Below are 20,718 nucleotides of genomic sequence, written 5' to 3' on the forward strand. Positions count from 1 at the left end.
TATTGGCTTTGTAGTCTTTATTGAAAATATATACACATTTTAATGTCTATGACAAACAAAAAAAAATATTTTTTTATGAAAATATACAAAAATGTTGAGGTTCTAAAGATATAAAAATAGTCTTTTTCGAGGTAATATAAAAAACAAAATTATAACAAGGAAATTTAAAAACAATATATATAGATATTAATCAAACAAAAAAAAAAAAACGAAAATATAAAAAAACAAAAATAAAAATTAAAAATAAAACAAAATTAAAGACAAAAAAAAAATAATAAGAGCATATGCAAAACATAAAATTATAAATATAAATATAAAAATGTAAAATTAAAACAAATTGTAAAAATTTAAACGTAATGTCACATTAAATGATATTACATTTTTAACTAACTGTCGATATTTTGGTATAATTAAAAATTTTTATACCTATAAAAATTAAAACATTATTAAAATAATAAAAATTTAAATAATATATAAAAATTAACATAAAAAAATATGCATAAAAAAATTTACAAAAAAAAATTATAAAAATACATAAAAACTATATAAAAATATAAAATAAAAATATTGAAAAATATTAAATACATATAAAAGTAAAATATATAAACAAAAAAATTTTATAAAAAAGAAAAATAAAATAAAAGACAAAAATGAAATAAATGAAAAACATATATAAATATAAAACAATTAAAAAAATTACAATAAAATAAAAAAATATTTGAAAGAAATACAAAAAAAAGTATGAAACACATCAAAAAAATAAAATCTAAAAATATTAAAAAAATCTATATAAATGAAAAAATGTATAAATGTAAAAAAAAATAAATTTTAATCGTTAAAAAACATTTTAATATAAAAAATTGAAAAAAAAGAAGTACTAAAAAAAAAATAAAAAATTAAAAAAATATATAATAAAATATAGAAGCTCTAAAGAAAAAACTTTGAAAAAACATAAAAAAAAATACAAAAAGGCAATGTAATAATAGATATACAAAAATTATATAAAAAAAAAATTAACTTTTTAAATAAATTTAAAAAGCTTTAAAAATAAAAATTGAAAAAAGTTTAAATAATAATAATAAAAAATTTCAATAAAAGAGCAGTTTCTGTATTTGCTGGTGTGGTGTGTTAGTGAAATGTACTGTTGTGTGGTGAGTATCGTGATGGAAATGCAATTGATCGACATGGTTTGGTTGAGTTTCTAACTAAATAATTTAAATAAGAAGATTGCATTTAAAGAGCTACATTTTTCAGCGAACTTAATAAAATGAAAGAAAATTTTTCATTTCGTCGTTTAAATCATACTTAAGTTAATGGCAATTTTTCGTTTGCTTAAATTTTAATATTTAATTTGTTAAAACTGTACAAAAACATATTTTCTATTTTATTGTAACTATTAAGCGAAGCAAGTTCAATAAGTGTAAATATAAAAGTCGTCGTTACCACAGCCGAGAGTGGTGAGTTTGTTCTTGCTGCATACTGCGAGACAGTTTGCTGCATACTCACCAAACTCTAAAGTAGCTAGCCTAAGTCATAAATGCAGTAAGAATGCATTTATTTACACAAACATAATTTTTTTTAAAATTAAAATTTCTCTTCATTATATACTTATATATATTAACATATTATTAATGTATACACTCATATTTCTTCATAATAATTACTTAAAAATATTATATATATGCGCTTTAATTGGTATTGTTTTACATACTAATAATCACTTTTTTGTAACGCTTACATACATACAAATTTAACAATTGTTTTTTTTTTAAATATATATAGATTATGTTTAATGTAATATAATAGCTTAACTTACATACGTACTCGTATATCTTGTTCGGCGACCATATTTTTACCTCGCTGTGTTGGTTGTGGTGGATGACGCGGTAGTGACACCATTGGATGACCCGCTGGCACACCACCGAGTGGTGAAATTGAAGGTGAACGAGTTGCTAATGGTGAAAGCGATGGTGAAAATGATGGTGACATGGCCGAAGATGTGCTAAAACCTCCCGGTGCATCATGACTAATTGGTGAACGTGGCAGCATATATTGTGGGCCGCCAACTACTACAGATGATGCGTTTGAATTGGATAAATGATGTGGTGCTGTTGGTGGCATGCGCACACCAACGCCACCACTGGCTAATACTGGCATATTAATGGAGCGTGGTGCTACATTTGTGAGCAGTGGCGGTGGTATATGAGGCTTAATACTACCAACTGAATGCGCTAATGATTGTTTGCTTTTAACACTTGATGAAGCACCACTGTTACCGCTATGTACAGACATCGTATCATCTTTCAGTCGTGCGATTTCTGAAAACACATGCGCTAATGGTTGATATTGTGGACCCCAATCCAGTAAATAGTCCCAATTATAACTGCCCGTTAATTCCTCTTCACTATGAACAATAGAGCTAAGTGAGCCATTCATAGAAGGACCCACATTGCCGCTACCAACTACAGGTACATCGCCGAAACTCATAACATGATCAACAGCTGCACCTATACTACCCGCTGTTGTCGCTGCTTCATCAGCACTGCTACCTCGATCTGAAGCCGCACCAGTAACGTCATTTAATTTGGCATATATTAAATTTGTTAAATCAGATTCAGCCGCAGCATCCTCGTCGAACATATGCAGCGTATCTACCATTGGCATTGGATGATGCATATGCGAATCTTTATTTGAACCACCTATGCTATCTGAACAACGACGTGATGAGTTTGAAGCTGCACCATTTGGATTGGCATCTCTGTCAACAATACCAAGACGTGCTAGATATTCTTGCGTATTTTGTACTGAAATATCAGATATGCGTCCATCATCGCTGCCACCCCCACTTGCACCACCACGATGATGTAGTGGGCCTTCATTTATCATGCGTATTTCTTCGTCTTCGCCGTCATCCTCTGCAGAACCTCGTCCACTAGAGCCAGATTGTTCTGAACCTGACAATTCTGAAGTAGTGGCAGCACCGGAATTTGAACTAGCTGCATGTGCGCCATAAGGTGGTATTTCATCATATTTTGGTGGAGCAAATTGACCAGCTGCTGTAGCTGGAACACCGCCACCGTTACCATTGCCACCAACACTACTAACCCCACCACGTATGGGTATTGTATCAAAAGCGCTTGGATCCACATAGCTATTTGAATTGCCCACAGTTTCAGTGCTAAGATGCGGTTTACTAACATTCCGAGGCTTACGGCTCCGCATGTGTACAAAAAGAAAAATACCTGCTGCAGCACAAAGCACTAATAAAAATGCTATAAGCAAGCCCAGTGCCCAATCAGTTATACCGCCGCCAGTTACACCACCACTGCTAGCTAAATTTGTGCCAGGATCTGCTAAAGGATCGAGGGATATTTCTACTACTGTCATATTAGTGAGAGAACCTTGTCTACCCGAACTTGCCGTTATGACTAAACTGATGTCTCGCCCATCATCAAAGTTGTCATCTAATTTCTTCTTAATAACAACTGCGCCAGTAGTGCGATTTACCTTGAAATATGCATGTTGTGAACTTAATTGGTATACTACTCTACCGTCCGGGCCTTTGTCACGATCAGTAGCCATAACTTGTCCAACTACATAACCCAACGGCAGATAACCAGTAGATGGTGAAGGCATGACGAAGCGATATGTACGTTCGGTAAATTGTGGAGCATATTCATCCTTAGACTCGATTTGTATGCGTACTTTCACAGTTGTCATTTTGCCGCCTGTGTCCATGCTGCGTAGAGTAAAATCATAGCGTCGTCGTTGCTCATAGTCGAAAACGGCATTTGTGGTAATTATTCCAGTTTGCACGTCAACTCGAAACAGTTTCCAGGATACATCATCTAAGCCAACAGCTTCATGATCCACGCTATAGTTAAGATGGCCGAAAGTGCCTCGATCGAGGTCTGTAGCACGTGCGGTAAAAATACTAGTACCAACCGGTTCATTTTCGCCCACAAATTCAATATATTCGCTAACCGGAAAGTGTGGTATATTGTCGTTCTCATCGCGCAGTGATATATGGAATGCTTGAAGACTGCATAGTGGCAAAGGTGCACTGTCACACGCACGTATTATTAAATCGTAGTGCATGGCACCAGTATCGTAATCTAACTTATTGTTAACAAAGAGCACACCGGACACTAAGTCAATGGTGAACATGCCCTCATCATTTCCGGAAGTGATTTCGTAAACAACTTCTGAATTGGGTGTGTTCTCTTGGTCGGCATCAACTGCAACAAGCTTGGCTATGGAATAACGCAATGGTGCTAATTCACTTATTTCGGCTTCATATTTGGAATTTTGTTCAAAGACGGGGACATTGTCATTTGTATCGTCCACAGTAATGAAAACATTGATGGCTGCAGTGGAATTGTCTGCCGATTGAGTCAGCAACTGTTGTGGTGAAGCGTGTTGATCGGTCATGACAAGTCGCAACTTAAAGAGATCATTACTTTCACGATCCAATTGTTTGACAAGTATAATCGCGGTTGATTGATAAACTTCAAAGTAATGATCTTCGTTACCGGAAACAATGTTAAACATAAGATTGCCAACACCAAAGTTGAAATTTGCATCCAGCACATCCTGACTAAATCGAAGTACGGCAGTGCCTAAATCGGCAGCTTCATTGATTTGTGCACGATACTGAGTCTGTAGGAATTGTGCGCGTCCACTGCCATGTGCGCTAGTTTGCACTCGTAGTACAGTGGAGCTTTTTAGTGGCGGCAAACCGCTATCCTGTGCCACAATCAAAACATATAAATCATCACGACCACTGTTACCAATAACATTTGCCAAACGACTAGTATTAACATAAACTGTACCACTAACTTCGTGTATACTGAATCCTGGTACTGCAGGGTCAATGCTGTAGTGTATTTGGGAATTACGACCCTCGGCGTCTGCATCTGTGGCATTTACTGTGATAAGCTCTATATCAGTTGTAATGGTAGTGTGCATATATTGATCAGGCAATGCGGCGAAGTATGCTGGTGGCTGTTGTGCCTGGAATTGCGGCGCATTATCGTTTTCATCGCCGACGCGTACTGTTAGTGTAGTGCGCGCCTCATGCGCTGCATCCGAAGCAATTATTTCCAATTGATATTCCTGTTGCTGTTCATAGTCCAGCTGACGTTTTAATATAATTTTGCCACTGTAACGATCAATGGCAAATATGGACTTATTGTTTGCGGAGCTGCCAGACGTGGAGGTGGCTGAGAAGTATTGTTGATTATCCGCTAAATCAGCACCAAATCGATATGTGAGCGCAGGATAAGTATCTACATCGTTGGCCGATATTGTGGTAATGACAGTGCCTAATTCAGTACCTAAAATTACAATGAGAAGAAAAATATTTGTTCATTTTTTGCATGTCATAAGATATTTTAAATAAATATGAGGGAAGCATCAGTTTGAAGAGAATTTTAATACATCAAGCATATCGTCAGTCAATGTGTAAAATTCCGCGCTTCATTTCGCAATTCGAGTAGATTAATTCTAATATTTTTCAAACGGTTACTTTACCATGCATACCAGTTAACTGACTACGCTCCACGTCTGCAGTGGAGTACAATCCACTGCAGTGCAATGCAGTCTATGTGCAATTTGCCAAGTGCGGTGTGCGGTGTACGGTGTGGCTACATATTTGTAGTCATATCATCGGTCTATGCAAATATATCTACTCGTGAAGTTCTTTTGCCCCAAGAGAGTGCAAATCAAATTAAAATTCCATTACACGGCAGACAAACAACATGGCAAACTTTATGCGTAGCAAAAATGTTGGAATAAGGAAATAATTTAAAGGAAAAAACAAAAAGTAAATAAATAAAACTAAAATGAAAAGAGGCATAACGTAACGTAATGTAACGTAACGAAACGAAACGAGTCAACAAAAAACAAAAACAAAAAAAAACAAAAAAACAGAAAAGGTAAGAGTAAATAGTCTAAACAAGTTCCCATCCTGGATACTTACCTTCACTCACGCTAATCACACTGTGTGGTGGAAATGTTGGTTGATTATCGTTTACGTCCACAATGTGTACACGTATCGTTGCAGTGCCTGTCATCTGTGGCACCCCCTCATCCGTTGCGATTACCTTTAGTTTATACGTGTCACGGATCTCGCGATCGAGCACAATATTCGTCTTGACAATGCCGCTGAATGCTGGCTCAATGACAAACGCGTTGTCATGATTACCGTCGACAATGTGGTATAAAATGCGCGAGTTCGCACCAGCATCCGCATCAAATGCGTTCACTTGTATGACGAATGTACCCTTGTTGTTGCCCTCCCACACTGTCGCCGAATATTGCTGTTGCGTGAAGTGTGGACTATTGTCATTCTCATCCTCTAGTTCAATGATCAAGTCAGCATAGCTATACAGTTGCGGTGTGCCTTCCGTATGTGCAACAAGCACAAAACGCATTTCATGTGGTTGCACAGGTGCTTCAGTATATGCCGACGACATTGCGTTACCAGCGTTGTCCTGTAATTCACGATTGCTACGTTGTTGCTTGTTGGCGGTTAAGTTACTTGAGTTGTCAAATTCTTTAAGTTGGACAACGCCAGCAATTGGCCCAACAGCAATACTTGCTGTATTCACATCAATAGTGTCAACGTAGTTCATGGCGCGACCACGATATGCGCCAGCAAACGACATTCCATCAATTCCAACACCAACATAACGTTCATAGTCGAGTTCTGCAGCATTATTTACTTTGATCTCACCGGTGGCAGCATCAACTGCTAAAGCGGCATCTTCATTACCCGCACCAAATGCATAGATCAGCTTCTGTCGTCGTCCATCGTTCCGTATTGCATTCACCTGCAGTACATGCGTGCCAGTTTTGATATTTTCACGCAACTTCACGCGATATGTATCATTCTGGAAACTTAAGATTGGTGCGCCCGCCGGCATTTCACCAATTCGTAGCTCTATCAAGCCGATTGAACTTTGTGCCGGATTTCCCTTGTCGTGTGCGTGTACGGCAAGGTGCAACAGACGACCCGACTCCCTGGCTAGACTTTGTGTGGCGCTTACAACGCCTGTATTTGGATTAATACGAAATTTGTTACGCATCGCTATATCATCTGTGTCGCCCAACGAGTACAACACTTCTCCATTCATGCCAAGATCGATATCACTCGCGCTGACCTGCAAGAGTGTTTGACCGGGTTGTATTAAAGCTGGTACTTGTGCGCGAAAAGGATAACTTTCGAATATCGGCTTGTTATCGTTCACATCGTCTATGATGATTTGTACTGGCACGCGTGCTGAACGTGAGTCATAACGGCCGCCATCGGTGGCAACAACCATAAAATTGTAAATGTGCTGCCGCTCACGATCGAGTGGACTGCAAATAAAATGAATATGAAAATGGAAAAAAATTAATAATTAAATAAATTTATTAAAGTGCATTGTAATCACAAATTAAGTAAAAATAAATTTTTAATAAGAAATAAAATAGCTTCTAAAAATAGAAGCTTCATTGTACCAAAATATCAGTTGAAGAAGAAAATAGAAGAGCCGCTGAACTAATAACAAAAGTCTATATGAGTACTAAATCCTAAAATATTATTTTTGTATAAAAAGGATTTAATTGGGTGCGATTCATTTTCCATCTCGAGATTTACTCGAGCGAATTATTAAACACTCGAGTTAAATTTATAATACTCTAGACATTTTTCCAGAGTAGCAAGATTTCCCTAAAATTACCAGCTGTTTTATATGACTTAATAATTTAAGTGTGATTTGATTTGATATATGTATTTATGATATTTATATATGCCTACAAACGCAACTACTAAAGTATTAGATTACTTTAAATACGTTCGTTTGGGGAATAAAATTTGACAGATCGAGAGTAAAATTAGACTGAATCCAGATTGACTAATCAAGCGTACTAGTAATCAATTTTTTCTAAGTCTTACCTTCATCGCTTTTATCCAATTTTTTACTAGACTAGCTTAATTTTTTAATTCCTACTATATATCTTTTTATATATATTTTAATTGTTTCTTTTTTTTTATTGTTTTTCATTCACTGTTTCGGTTTTATATAGTTTTATCTACTTCTCTCTATCATCTATCTTTCCATATACTACTTTGACTTTTTCATTATCTACTATCTTTTTTTCAATATCGCTGTTTCTCTTTATGTAACCTTGTTTCCCTTTCTTCAATTACTCCTGTCGGCACATTACTGCCATCTGTTGTCTCTCGCTAACTATTGTTTTCGTTTCTTCTGCTCTTCCTTCTGCTATATCTTTTTTATTATCTGAAGAGTCACAGATAAAGTGACTCTTCGTAACTATAATATTTTTTTAACTAATTTTTTTTAGACTTAAAGACTAAATTTGTTTTTAATTTTATTTAAAAAAAAAAAAAAATCAATTTAATTAAATTACTAAAATTAGACTATGTGATGTGATAGACTTTAATATACCCTTTGGCTATTTATCATTAACCACTTTTAAATTTATTATTTTTTTTGTTCTTTTGTTTTTTTTTTCTTTTTTTAAACTTAACTTATTGAAATCTTGAGTTTGGGTTCTTGAGCACTGATTGGCTTGTTGTTTGTTGGAAATGTTGCTCTGTAAGCCACTTCCGAAAATTACAAGTTCACTGTAATTTTATGAATTAAATCAGTCAACAAACAGAAGAGCCGTCAGTAACAGTATCTGTATCTGTTCTAGTGCCAACAAAGGGTCAGCAGCTGTTTTGAGCGAAGCTTCACACAAGTCGAGTCCTGAGATTCGAGCTGGAATTGTTTAGTTTGCATTAGCAAAACAACAGAAAATGCAATCGAGCTAACATTAAATCAGTTGGCAGTTGATCTTGTTGCATTTGCATGAGATGATCATCATGATCATATAATTATCATTAACATTATCTTCATTATTATACATTGCATTAACACAGCAGCAGTAACAACGACAGCAGCAAGAGCAATTGCAGCAGCAGCATCAGCAGCAGCAGCATCAGCTGCATCATCATCATCAGCAATGAAAATTAAATGGATAACATTTTTGTTGCTCAAGTTTACAAGTACTTTTTACTTTTTCTACTTCTTTGATTATTATTATTGTTGTTATTGCTGTTGCTGTTGCTGATGCATTTGTTGCTGTTGTTTTTGTTGTTGGTTTAGACAGACGACAACAGCAACATCACGAATTGTTTGTTACTCGTCAGTTGTTGTGCCATTTTTTTCTACGTTTTGATTTTTTTTTTATTTTTTTTTTGTTTTTTTTTGAAATATATTTTCTTTAGTTTGTTTTTGAGATTTTGGTTTTTTGTTGATTTTTTGCTTAAGTTTGAGGTCTTCAGTTTGATTATTGCCGACACAATCACTGAGAAGAAGAATGGACAAAAAGCATATAAAAAAGTTAAAAATTGGTACATGACAGCGGATCGCGATTGTTTAAATGGCAACACTGACATTACTACGGGTACTACTACCAATTCTTCCTAGGGCAGCTGAGAATAGTTTGATTGGTGTGCTTAACAAAATTTTTTCTACACCACCAATGTTCCGATATTCTCAAATGCTATTATTATAAATAATTTAAACACAAAAAAAAAAACAAAAAAAAAAGCAAGACTATGGAAGGATATAAACGCATAGTGATTTCTTGAAAGATGGACAAATGCGTGTTGAACTGGATGATCAAAATAAATTGGTGTTGGTGTTTGGAAGAAGAGAGAATGGTTATAGTGAATAGTTTTAATGCAAAAATTCCAAAATATTGGGTGCAAAATCAGAGTAAAACTTTAAATTAAATTTTCTATGAAAAAAAGTCCCATTTTATATATATTATTTTAATAATAATTGTAATAAAATAAAAATAATCTTCCAACTAAAACCACAAAAACACAACTAAGTCCCCATCTCGTAAACATTAAACGAATACTCTTCGTATATCTTAATGATGGTTAACTTTCTTTATTACAATAAAAAAAAAAAGAAATAATTCATAAAATAAAGCAATTCTTTCTATACAATTTAACCAAAAATGGTAGCGCTTGACAAAGCATAATAACTAAGCCCTTGCATAGCATAATAATTTTTGTCAGTCACATAGATCAGGTTTGGAGTTGTAGCCTTGTTCACTAAAGCTCACCTAAGCACAAATAATGTGGTATCACGGATGTGACACTGTCATATGGCAGAGCTGAAGAATCTCCATAAACGTAAAAGTCCCAAATGTCTAGTACTCGAGCAGTGTACATTCTAGAAGGCACGATTTTTCCATTCAAATATAATGGAAACCACCTGATAAATATATAAACTTACTGCCTTACTTTATGCCCCTTACTTTAAAGAATGGTAGCTCTGTCAGGTCAGTTTAAAAAAAGAGTTTACAAAAGATTTCAAATCTTATACTAGCCAATGATAGGCCCTCCCATGAGAGGTATAGTTGGTTTTTCTTTTACTCTAACTATCATGTGTTTCATTAGTTCCATTTTAATCGAAACAGCTGACTAGCACAAATTATATCCAATTTGTCAAGGTGAGTCTTCTGATCTGATAAGAATCTTCTTCATCACAGAGGTAAAAACTCTTGACTTTCGCATATGATAAGATGATTTGCCGTCTCCATTTAAACAAACACCAATCAAACGAATTAAAATTCGTTTGATTACATAGGAGTCCAAAATTAACGACAAGAAATTTCCCACATACATTTACCTATATATTTCAAACACAAAACCTATCTTACAGAATAAAACTAAGGCACTCAATCAGTTGGTCTAAGCCCGTTCTCTTCACCGTAGAGGGAAATAGATCTAAACGTTTATTATCTATGCTTGCGCACTCCATCTTCGGTATATGCTTTTCTTTGTTGTTATTTGGAGAGAACCTCCTTTGTTATAGAGATTAGAATATTCCTCAGGTAAGTCATGCTTATCGTAAAAGGCGATTAGAATCCATTAGCAAGGCGAAAATTTTCACATATGACACCCTACCAGAGTTGAAATCTGGTTCAATAAGATAATGGTGTTCGCTACTGTAGTTGTTCTGGGCCCGATTTTGGCTCCGAAAGAGAATGTCAGAATGATTGTGATTGACACCAAAAGGAAGAGACTTTACGCAGGAAGAGATTTTCAGTTCATGTTGCATTTCTTGAATCGGGGAGTGTGATACAAAGAATAGCAAAGGTTGGGCTTCTTAATGGAATATCATGATGATTGGGGTTGAAACCAAAAGTTACGCAGGAAGAGTATTAACTTTCACTTAACGTTGCATTTCTTCAACTGAGGGCTGTGATTCAGCAGAGTTTTCGAAGAGCTTCGCTTTGATGATTTTATATTTTTTCACATTTTCAATTTATCGTGAAAGGATGTGATATTAATAATGGAATGTACTCTCTCTATTAGTCGTTTTTATAAAGTTTTATGTTGTTGTGTAGTCCTACAAATATGGTTTCGTCTTTTGCGATACTATTAATTTTGGATCTTTTTAGATAATTAATTTTTGTGACTACTACATAGAATTTTGCTTTCATATATCTGGATGTTATGTTGAAAAATCATCCTTGAAATCACTCAGTTTCAGCTACCCATTGGAAGGAGAGTTTAATGCATTCAATATTTTCCTTGAAGATGAAAAAAAAAATTATAATAATAAAGTAAAATAATTGTGTTCGTCATAACTCCATTCAAAAATATTTAACATTCAGTTACCAGGAGATGAAACTACAACTCATGGGCGACAACTGAACTGTATTGGGTAACATCTAATGAAAAGTAAGAACATTCTTATTCTTTTTAATTAAATGCAGGCCTACTTTTCTAGAAGTTAGCATTTTATCGCTAAATACCGGAAAATTTAGTTTTAAGAATTGTTCTCGTTTCAGAAAACTATGCCGATATATGTACCTGTGCAGACGGTGAGGTGCGTACCAACCAGTGAATGTATCTGCGTTATCACGTATTGGTGCAATTGGTCGTATCTTGTGTCAACTTAATTTATGCCTTATTGTGTGTGGTTGTTTGTGGTCGGTTTTCAACTTAATTTTTCTTCTTTTGTTTTAATAAAGATTTTTTTGTTTTTGTATTTGTATTTGTTTTTGTTTTTGTTTTCAATATAAGTTTCTGTAAAGCTGTTTATTTTTTCTGCTTTTTCTTCTTAGTTTGTTGGTTTTTGTTTGACTTTACAATTGTTGTTATCATTGATTGTCAATAAGCATAAATTTGCACCAGAGGGGGTCTAACCATATTCGCGTAAAAGAATTTACTTCGCTGCTTAGTAAGCGAACTTTTATGAGGAATTTTAACGTTTCAAATAAGCCATCTTCAATGACTATCCAGACTCTAGTAGAGATGTATCCGCAGCTTGGCCTGGCTAGCCTCTGCATCACTTGACTTGGCGTGGCTATTTTTAGTATTGAATTGGCTGTGAGGCAAGTTTCTCAATATTGTGTTGATTTAATTTTAACAGGTATTTCTTGGAGTTTTTGTTCAGTTTTCGCTTTTTTGCATTTTTTATTTAAGTTTTTGTTGTTTGCCTTTGTTTTAAGTTTTAAGTTTATTTTTTTCTTTTCTTTATAATTTTCAGTTTTTTTTTTCTTTTATCTTTTCGTTCTGGTACTATGATATCCCATACCATGCATAATTATATCCAATCTAAAGTTTGTAACCAAATATGCGTAGGCTGAGTATTAAAAAAATGTGAAACGTTTAGAATCAACTACACAGATTGCAAATAATATATATATATATATATATATATAGGCATGAATATATATATTATATAAAAATATATTATTAAAGATATAATCATTGATTTGTATATTTTATGGGCATTTATAAAATTACGAGAAATTTATTTTCAAGTAAAGGCACGTAAGCACATTTAAATACAATTATAAAGATTTCCAGATTAAATGATTGCAGCATCAATGCTGCTTTCAATGCTGCTTTCAATGCTGCTTTCAATGCTGCTTTCAATGCTGCACTGCAATTAATGGATTGAAAAAGTGAGTACCATTAGCTCTTATGGGGGTAATATTGAATATAGTAATGTTTAGTGGTGAGGTAGTTGTGACTACACCTAGACTACATAAAGTGATCATATAGATTTCGCAAAGTCTTTTTGTTTAGTTTTAGAAAATTTAATAGATTTAATGGAATTTAATGCCCTATAGAAAATGATATCTTTTTATGAAGTACATAAATTAACAAATATTTTTATGTCACTCCTAGACTCACTTTTAGTGCAATTTTCATTTTCGATTGGTGAATCTCGAGCGAAGTGTGTAACACTCAATATAAATTTATAACAGTCTAGACATATAGACATATTAACTTGGCAAATAAAGGTTAATTCGATATTTAAATATAAATGTTCATTATCTCAACTTATTGGGTTTTATCATCTACCTTTGCATTATTTATATACTGTGCTTTGGACAATTGCGTCTTGCTCTCATGTGCTACTATACTAAAACCTTCACCAACTTTCTCTACTTATTGTAAAAAACTACCTGCCAGAGCTGTAAATTGCCTATGCATAATAATAGTTACAATTCGGAATATCATTGCATTCAAATACTAGATATAACTAAATTTTATATCTTAATGTTCAAAATAGTATAATATTGTTGGGCGACGTTTTTAATTTTTAAGACTCTCAAACTAGCCAATCTTTAAACAGCTTTCGAAAGAGAATTTTCCCAAACAGTTTTGGTACATAATAGTATTATCATTTACGGTCTCTAATAAAAGCTCGCTATCTAAGTAATAGAGGAACATCACAATACAACAATACAACAACAACAACAAATGCATTTCAAGTAGTTTGTTGTTGGCAGTTCAATGGCCTCGAAATGGTGAATACCCATCATTTGTTTCTCTAATACAAAATTGAGAATGTCTCAATCAATCTCCATATCTCAATAATTTCGTTATCTGTTTATAGAGGGCAACTGTATCTTAGATAACCTAATTAAGAAATAAAGCTATCACTTGAACTCTTTTAGATTGGTGCTTCTTTAATCACTTTCTAAAACTGACATACGTATGTTTTGTCAGAAATTTCTTCTTAAGAAAATATATGACAAAATAAATCAAGAAAGAACATGTTTACATTTGAAATTGATTTGGCCAAAGCAGTTAAAGGTCTTACAGTAATCGAAACACTTCATAAATGGGTGTGCAGAAGCTGGGGCGATAAGGCGGAACAAAAAAAACCACTAAAATCTTCACTGAATGACAGGGAATTTCGGTGATTGCTCAACTTTGGCCTGAGTCAAAAGAAGGAATTGGACAGTTATCGATAATATCAAAAACTCTTTAATGACGAACGTTCTGGTCTTCATTCATGAATTCTGAAGAAGAATATTTTTAGTGAACTTTTGTCCCCATCTAATATCAAAAACTTTTTAATGACGAACGTTCTGGTCTTCATTCATGAATTCTGAAGAAGAATATCTTTAGTGAACTTCTGTCTCGATCTAATACCAAAAACTCTTTAATGACGAACAGTCTGGTCTTCATTCATGAATTCTGAAGAAGAATATCTTTAGCGAACTTCTGTCCCCATCTAATATCAAAAACTCTTTAATTACGAACGTTCTGGCTTTCATTCATGAATTCTGAAGAAGAATATCTTTAGTGAATTTCTGTCTCGATCTAATACCAAAAACTCTTTAATGACGAACATTCTGGTCTTCATTCATTAAGTCTGAAGAAGAATATCTTCTGATTGGCTAGGGACAATTAGACTACAAAAGATCTGTAAGTTACAGTGGGTCGTTTTAAAAATGAACCCAGTTATCTGGTTTATATCTTTTCATTTAAATAAAATTTAAAAATCTTTTTTTGTTTAAGAACGAACGCAATAGACACTATCAAGGTATTCAAAATTATATATTATAAATGTAGTATATTAAATTCACGTGATATGATTGATTATCATATAATATAATATAAAAACACTCATATATGCAACTTTCTCCTTGAACTTTCAAATAAGATAGATTCAATTAAAATAAAACTTAAATGTTTATTTAATTATAATTATTTAAAAAAAATATAAATTTTTTTCTTTAATAAAATTGATATGTGAAAAAAGTGTCCACTCACCCAACTGTCGTGATGAGACCGCTCTTATTGTCAATAGCGAACAGCCACTGTGTCTCATTAGCCAGAGAATAGACTAAACGCGCATTAATGCCAAGATCCGCGTCAGTTGCTTTGATGCGCAAAACGCTGGCACCAACCGGCATATCCTCGGCTATGTTAACCACATACTTTGTTTGCTCGAAACGCGGATCATTGTCATTTTGATCCTCGACAATTATCGTGATATTACAATGTCCCTGATAGCTGATTGGTGAGCCACGATCTTGCGCTTGAATCTGCAGCAAGTAACGTGAATGCTGTTCACGATCTAATGAGCGCGCAGTCAATTTACCAGAGTGCATATCAATGCTGAATTTGTTGCCGAGGTTACCACCTAAAACAAATAATTGCATATAATTTTTTTTTTACATTTTAATTACTATAATTTATTTTATTAATGAAAAGTAAAATTAAAATTATTTGCTATAAATTTATTGTTGGAATTTTTTTTTGTCGAAAGAAATAAATAGTTTTGTAGAAATTTTTACCTGATATGCTGTAAATAATTTCACCATTTGCACCTTCATCAGGATCTGTGGCAATAACAGTGTGTATAACAGCCAAATCACTATTTTCTGGTACCGAAAGTGAATAACATGAACCGGGGCGAAATTCGGGCGCATGATCATTAACGTCATTGATCGTAATGATAATCGTTGCAATGTCAAATTGTCCATTTACTGCTGCTGTTGTTGCAGATGCGGTAATTGAATCTGATCCAGCAGTTGCTGTAGTTGCTGCTGTTGATGTTGATGTTGATGTGGATGTGGATGTTGAGCCAGAGACTGCATCATTATCTAGCGATGAGCGTTGCTTCCGTCCCATTGCTGCAACAGCAGCTCGATTGCTATCGTATACGTAAATCGGTATCGTATAGCGGGCTTTTGTTTCGCGATCAAATTGCCCGCGTGTGGTGACAATTCCACGTTGTGCGTCAACTTGAAAGTGATTCTCGGCGACACCTGTTGGTATCTCATATGTGAGATTTGCTATTAAGAGATAGAAAAGATGAAAAGAAGATTAATACATCACTTTGATAATTAACATAATTGGTATGTAAGAAGTTAATATATACTATACATAACGGATGAAACAAATATATAAGAGAGAATGAGTTTGTTTCTTAAAGTACCATTTATCTATGCTGAAAGGAAACAGAAGTGTAAAGAAGTATTTATGTAATATGACAAATTATCATAATGGGAACCAACGTTATATAGATTATTACACCTTTTCTTTTTATAACAAAATAAAAAAGAAATAAGAATGGGAGTGAGAGAAAGATAAGGATATATTTCTATTTATGAAAACAATTTTAAAATAATAGAAAAAATTAATATACTTCAAACGACAAGCATCGACATATATATGTACATACTCGTATTGGTATCTTATGTGTTATCTTAAGTGTTCTACAGTAAGGGGCTAATGGTTCTGATACAAAAATTGTAAAAGATTGTTGAAAAAAATTTGAAAACATTATAATTTAAGTGAAAGTTAATTAAAGGTCAAAATATACACCTGGACACTCAGTCAGCAAACCAATCCTGAAACGGGAAGAACTAGCTTAGAAAATATTTAAAGAGGAAAACAAAATGGGAAAATAGAAAATTTCTTTGAATTTCTGAAATATCTCAATAAATCCAACAAGAAATAGTAAAGAGAAAGTATCATTTTCAGGTCATTATAATCTAACAATGTTTTTACAAATTGTAAGGAAGGATCCTATATTGGCTACATACTTAGCACTAGACTGACATGTCACATCTGTATAACATACATAATTGCTAAATGATATCCACATGTTTTGCCCACTTTGATGATGTCAATTAGTATCCTAATATCTTTTGACCTTAAATGTAAGAGATATTTTGTCAATTTTTTATCAGAATCTTTCACAACACTTTGCGTTGCTTTGTAAATTTTTCTCATGAACCAACTTTTTCGTGGATAAAGTCTTTAACTGCGAATTATTTTTCCTAACTCTAAAAAATTCTTTGCTTCCAGTAATTATATTATAACAATGAAAAAAAAAATTAATATTAAATAAAAAAATGTGCGAAATGAAAACTCCGTAAAAAAGGATTTAAAAATGAATCGGTATCTGTAAAAATTAATATTCAGGATGTCAGACGGAAAAATAAGAAAGCTTAAATTTTTTTCTTTTGACTGTAGGTCTTTATAATAGAAGACAAAAAAGTGAGTCGTGACAAACAAATATTATTTTTTTAATAAGCTCAAAATGTATCCAACTATAATCGAATATGACAGCGAAGATACTTTTATCCATATAGGTACATATATATAAACTAATGTGAACAGAAGAACTGACATGAAAAGGAAAAGATCGAATTAATCAGGAACTCTTAAGCTGTTAGCAGGAATTTTAAAACAATTACGTTGAAACACTTATGACAATATACGCCGAAATAAGGACATCAATTATTGTATTAAGTATTAAAAATCATAAACATAAGCTCATTAAATATTATTCATTTTCATAAAAAAACTTGCACAAAATCGTCGAATATGTCTTTATATTTATTCTTTTGAAGTATTATTTGAATTTTTGTAACTTTTTTAGGTTTTAATTTTTGTAGTTGCTTAATAAAAAAACATGGTTGAAATTCTTCAATTATTACTAACAATTATTTATTCATTATGACTTTTTATAGTTTACGTTTTTAAAATTAAAAAATCAGAGATAAGTTCAAGGCGTACCACATTCTTCTTTCGAAGTCTTTTCAAAATTCTCTAAAAATTCTCTAAAAACCATAGCACTACACACGGCAGATATGTCCTAATATAAATTATTTAAAACTTCTGAATTTAATATCAAATCAAAATATCATTTAATGTTATATATTTATATTACCCAGTACATTGACTTATGTTAATTGAACTATTTAATATATGGTAAAACCTCAGTTTTACAACATTACCTTGTTAAAAAAAAGAATGTATGTCTCGTTATATAAGATAGAATACAAAAGTATAGTTTACTCCTACTATCTGAAAATTTTACTATCTGCTATAATTCATCCGCACGAATGACATGCTAAGAGATCTTAGAATAGATCCGGTCAAAAAATACATAAGAGACATACCTCTGAAACTATATGCGAAAACCGACAGAATGTCCTACTTAGCACTCTTTAATCTCAGAGTAATCACTAACCGCACGGGGCGGTACGCAGATCTTAGATCAATCATTGAATAATCACGAAGATTATGAGGAATACTCAAATTAGTCAGTGAGTTGGTTGGGACTCTGCAGAAACTCTCCAGCCATCATAGAGTAAAAGTGCCCAGATGCATTAACTTGGAAAAGGCTCAACATAATAACAATAATAGTTCAGTTTTAATAGATGCAATACTACTACAGAAAGTAACTGTTGTTACTGGATCCATAATTTATAGAGAGATGACTTTTCATAGTAATATAGCGCTAAGGTTGCTTAAGCATTAAGCATGAGACGATATTTTTGTGCAACTGTCTTTAAAAGATTAAAATTTCTAATATAACATAAGATAAGCTGTATGCAATACTCTTGCTTTAGACCAGAAACAGCATTTCAAGCTACGGGTACTGTGCTCCATATGCTATATTTTTTATTTAGTATGTAATATATCTTAATAATATTATTAAATTTCTATTGTATGAGTTTTTTACACTATCTTAAACCATTTTTAGTTATAACAATTCACTTAAGTTCTAAAGTTCTCTCTTGAGCAAAAAGATAATGATACTACTAGTCACTTTGACACATTGATAATACAAATCTGACTATTTCTTCTTTTAATCTTTCTCTGAGTGTTATTTATATTAGACTTATCAATATATTATATTGATATATATTTATATATATAAATATGTATATATATATATGTGGCTGCAAGGCGATATATTTATATGGTCTCATAGCTATATAACTGGTTATGGATGCATGATGGTATCAGAGCTCTAATGTATTGATTTCAACCGGTGACTGGAGATTAGCACACGAAAATAAAATTAGGTGAGATGTAATAATAATTTCTATTATTTTTTTATAATTACTTACCATTGTCACCACTGTTGAAGGATTTTGCAACAACTTGCGTAACAAAACTGCCGGATTGTGCATTCTCAGAAATGTTCGCATAGTAGGTGACTTGCAAAAAACGCGGCGGATTACTTGTAGTCCCTTGCACTAATAATTGTAGGTTTAGTAGCGATTGTCTGGGTGCTGGACTGCCGTTATCGCTAGCGCTGATAACCAAATTATAAACATTTTGATTAAAATGCGTATGAGCATGTGTTGGATCAGCCGTAGTTGCCACACCATTTGCACTATGCGCAATAGGTGGCAATGATTTGGCCAACTCAATGTAACCAGTTAAGCTGTTTATGCGAAAGCGTCCATTCTCATTACCGCTAACAATTGCGTACTCGATGCGGCCATTATCGCCGGAGTCCTTGTCAATGGCAACAATGTGTGTAATAGTTTCACCAATTCGCACAGCATCACTTAAATAAACAGTAGCCGATGGCATCGAAGCTGTAGCTGCATTGCTATTTTGTGCTGCTGTTGGTGATACAAATTGCGGCTCATTGTCGTTCGTATCGACAACTTTCAGCACCGCCGTCACTGTGGTCAATAAACGTTCAGTAATGTTGGAAGATTGATCGAGTGCCTGCACGATGAGCATATACTCATTGATTGTTTCATAATCCAAAGGTGCGAGCAATGTTAATGTGCCAGTAAGTGCGTCCACAGCAAAAAGTAGTGTCGCTTTTGCATGCTTTTCAGTGACTGATGTTGTTGCTGTTGATGTTGATGTTAGTGTTGCTGCTGCTGCTGCTGCTGATGTTGATGTTGATGATGTTGTTGATGAAGTATCACCGGCAGCCGCACTTATGGGTGTGTAACGTAACAGCTTGTACTGCAATTCACCGTTTGTACCGGTGTCCGCGTCGGTGGCTGTAAAATTATAAATTATTGTACCCGGTTCGGTGTCTTCGCTGACATTTATAATAATCGGATCGATAGCCCATTTGGGCGCATTGTCATTTACATCAGCAATTTCAACTTTTACTGTTATTGCACTACTTTGTGGATTATTACTGGCGCTGGTGTCCAGTGCACGTACCTCCAAACGATATTCGGCTTGCAGTTCGCGATCCAACTTTCTTGCGACCACTAATGAACCAGTATGACGATCAATATCGAATGCACCTTCAATACTGTCTTTTGTTAGCGATGTCAGTGTATAGGTTATATGCAGATTTTCATCATTAGTGATGACATTTGCTTGTTCTATGCGTTCGTTCGGTCCTATCGAGCCAACAATATGACCTACATTTACATCTTCACGCACCTGAAATTATACAAAAAAAAAGAGAGAAACAAAAAAGAAATTATTCCTTTTCCAGTGCAAATATAATATAAAAATATGCAAAAGTAAAAGTTACTTTTAAAGCAGTGTCGCTTCATACAAAAGAAACATAAATAAAATTTGTCATAATTTCATTTATAATTTATTGTTTTATTTATTTTTGGTGGTAATTTAAGACTTTTAAATAAAATAAATTCATGAATAAT

The 20,718-nt window shown here is 33.5% G+C and overlaps 1 protein-coding gene across 1 annotated transcript in view; it reads right to left on the minus strand.

The window, feature by feature from the left end:
• Positions 1 to 1,812: 1,812 nt before the first annotated feature.
• The window catches only part of LOC119688241 (protein dachsous), a 154,234-nt gene continuing 135,328 nt past the window's right edge, over positions 1,813 to 20,718 (minus strand). Inside the window, exons 9-17 of the mRNA XM_038102921.1 lie at positions 20,047 to 20,494; positions 19,198 to 19,908; positions 15,978 to 16,122; positions 15,622 to 15,806; positions 15,095 to 15,467; positions 5,981 to 7,362; positions 2,550 to 5,336; positions 2,142 to 2,462; positions 1,813 to 2,066 (exon numbers count right to left, since the gene is read on the minus strand). Of these exons, the coding sequence (XP_037958849.1) occupies positions 1,813 to 2,066; positions 2,142 to 2,462; positions 2,550 to 5,336; positions 5,981 to 7,362; positions 15,095 to 15,467; positions 15,622 to 15,806; positions 15,978 to 16,122; positions 19,198 to 19,908; positions 20,047 to 20,494 (6,606 nt within the window). The remainder of the gene's footprint in view (positions 2,067 to 2,141; positions 2,463 to 2,549; positions 5,337 to 5,980; positions 7,363 to 15,094; positions 15,468 to 15,621; positions 15,807 to 15,977; positions 16,123 to 19,197; positions 19,909 to 20,046; positions 20,495 to 20,718) is intronic.

The sequence above is a fragment of the Teleopsis dalmanni genome, chromosome X (assembly GCF_002237135.1).
Source record: "Teleopsis dalmanni isolate 2A chromosome X, ASM223713v2, whole genome shotgun sequence".
Classification (NCBI taxonomy): Eukaryota; Metazoa; Arthropoda; class Insecta; order Diptera; family Diopsidae; genus Teleopsis; species Teleopsis dalmanni.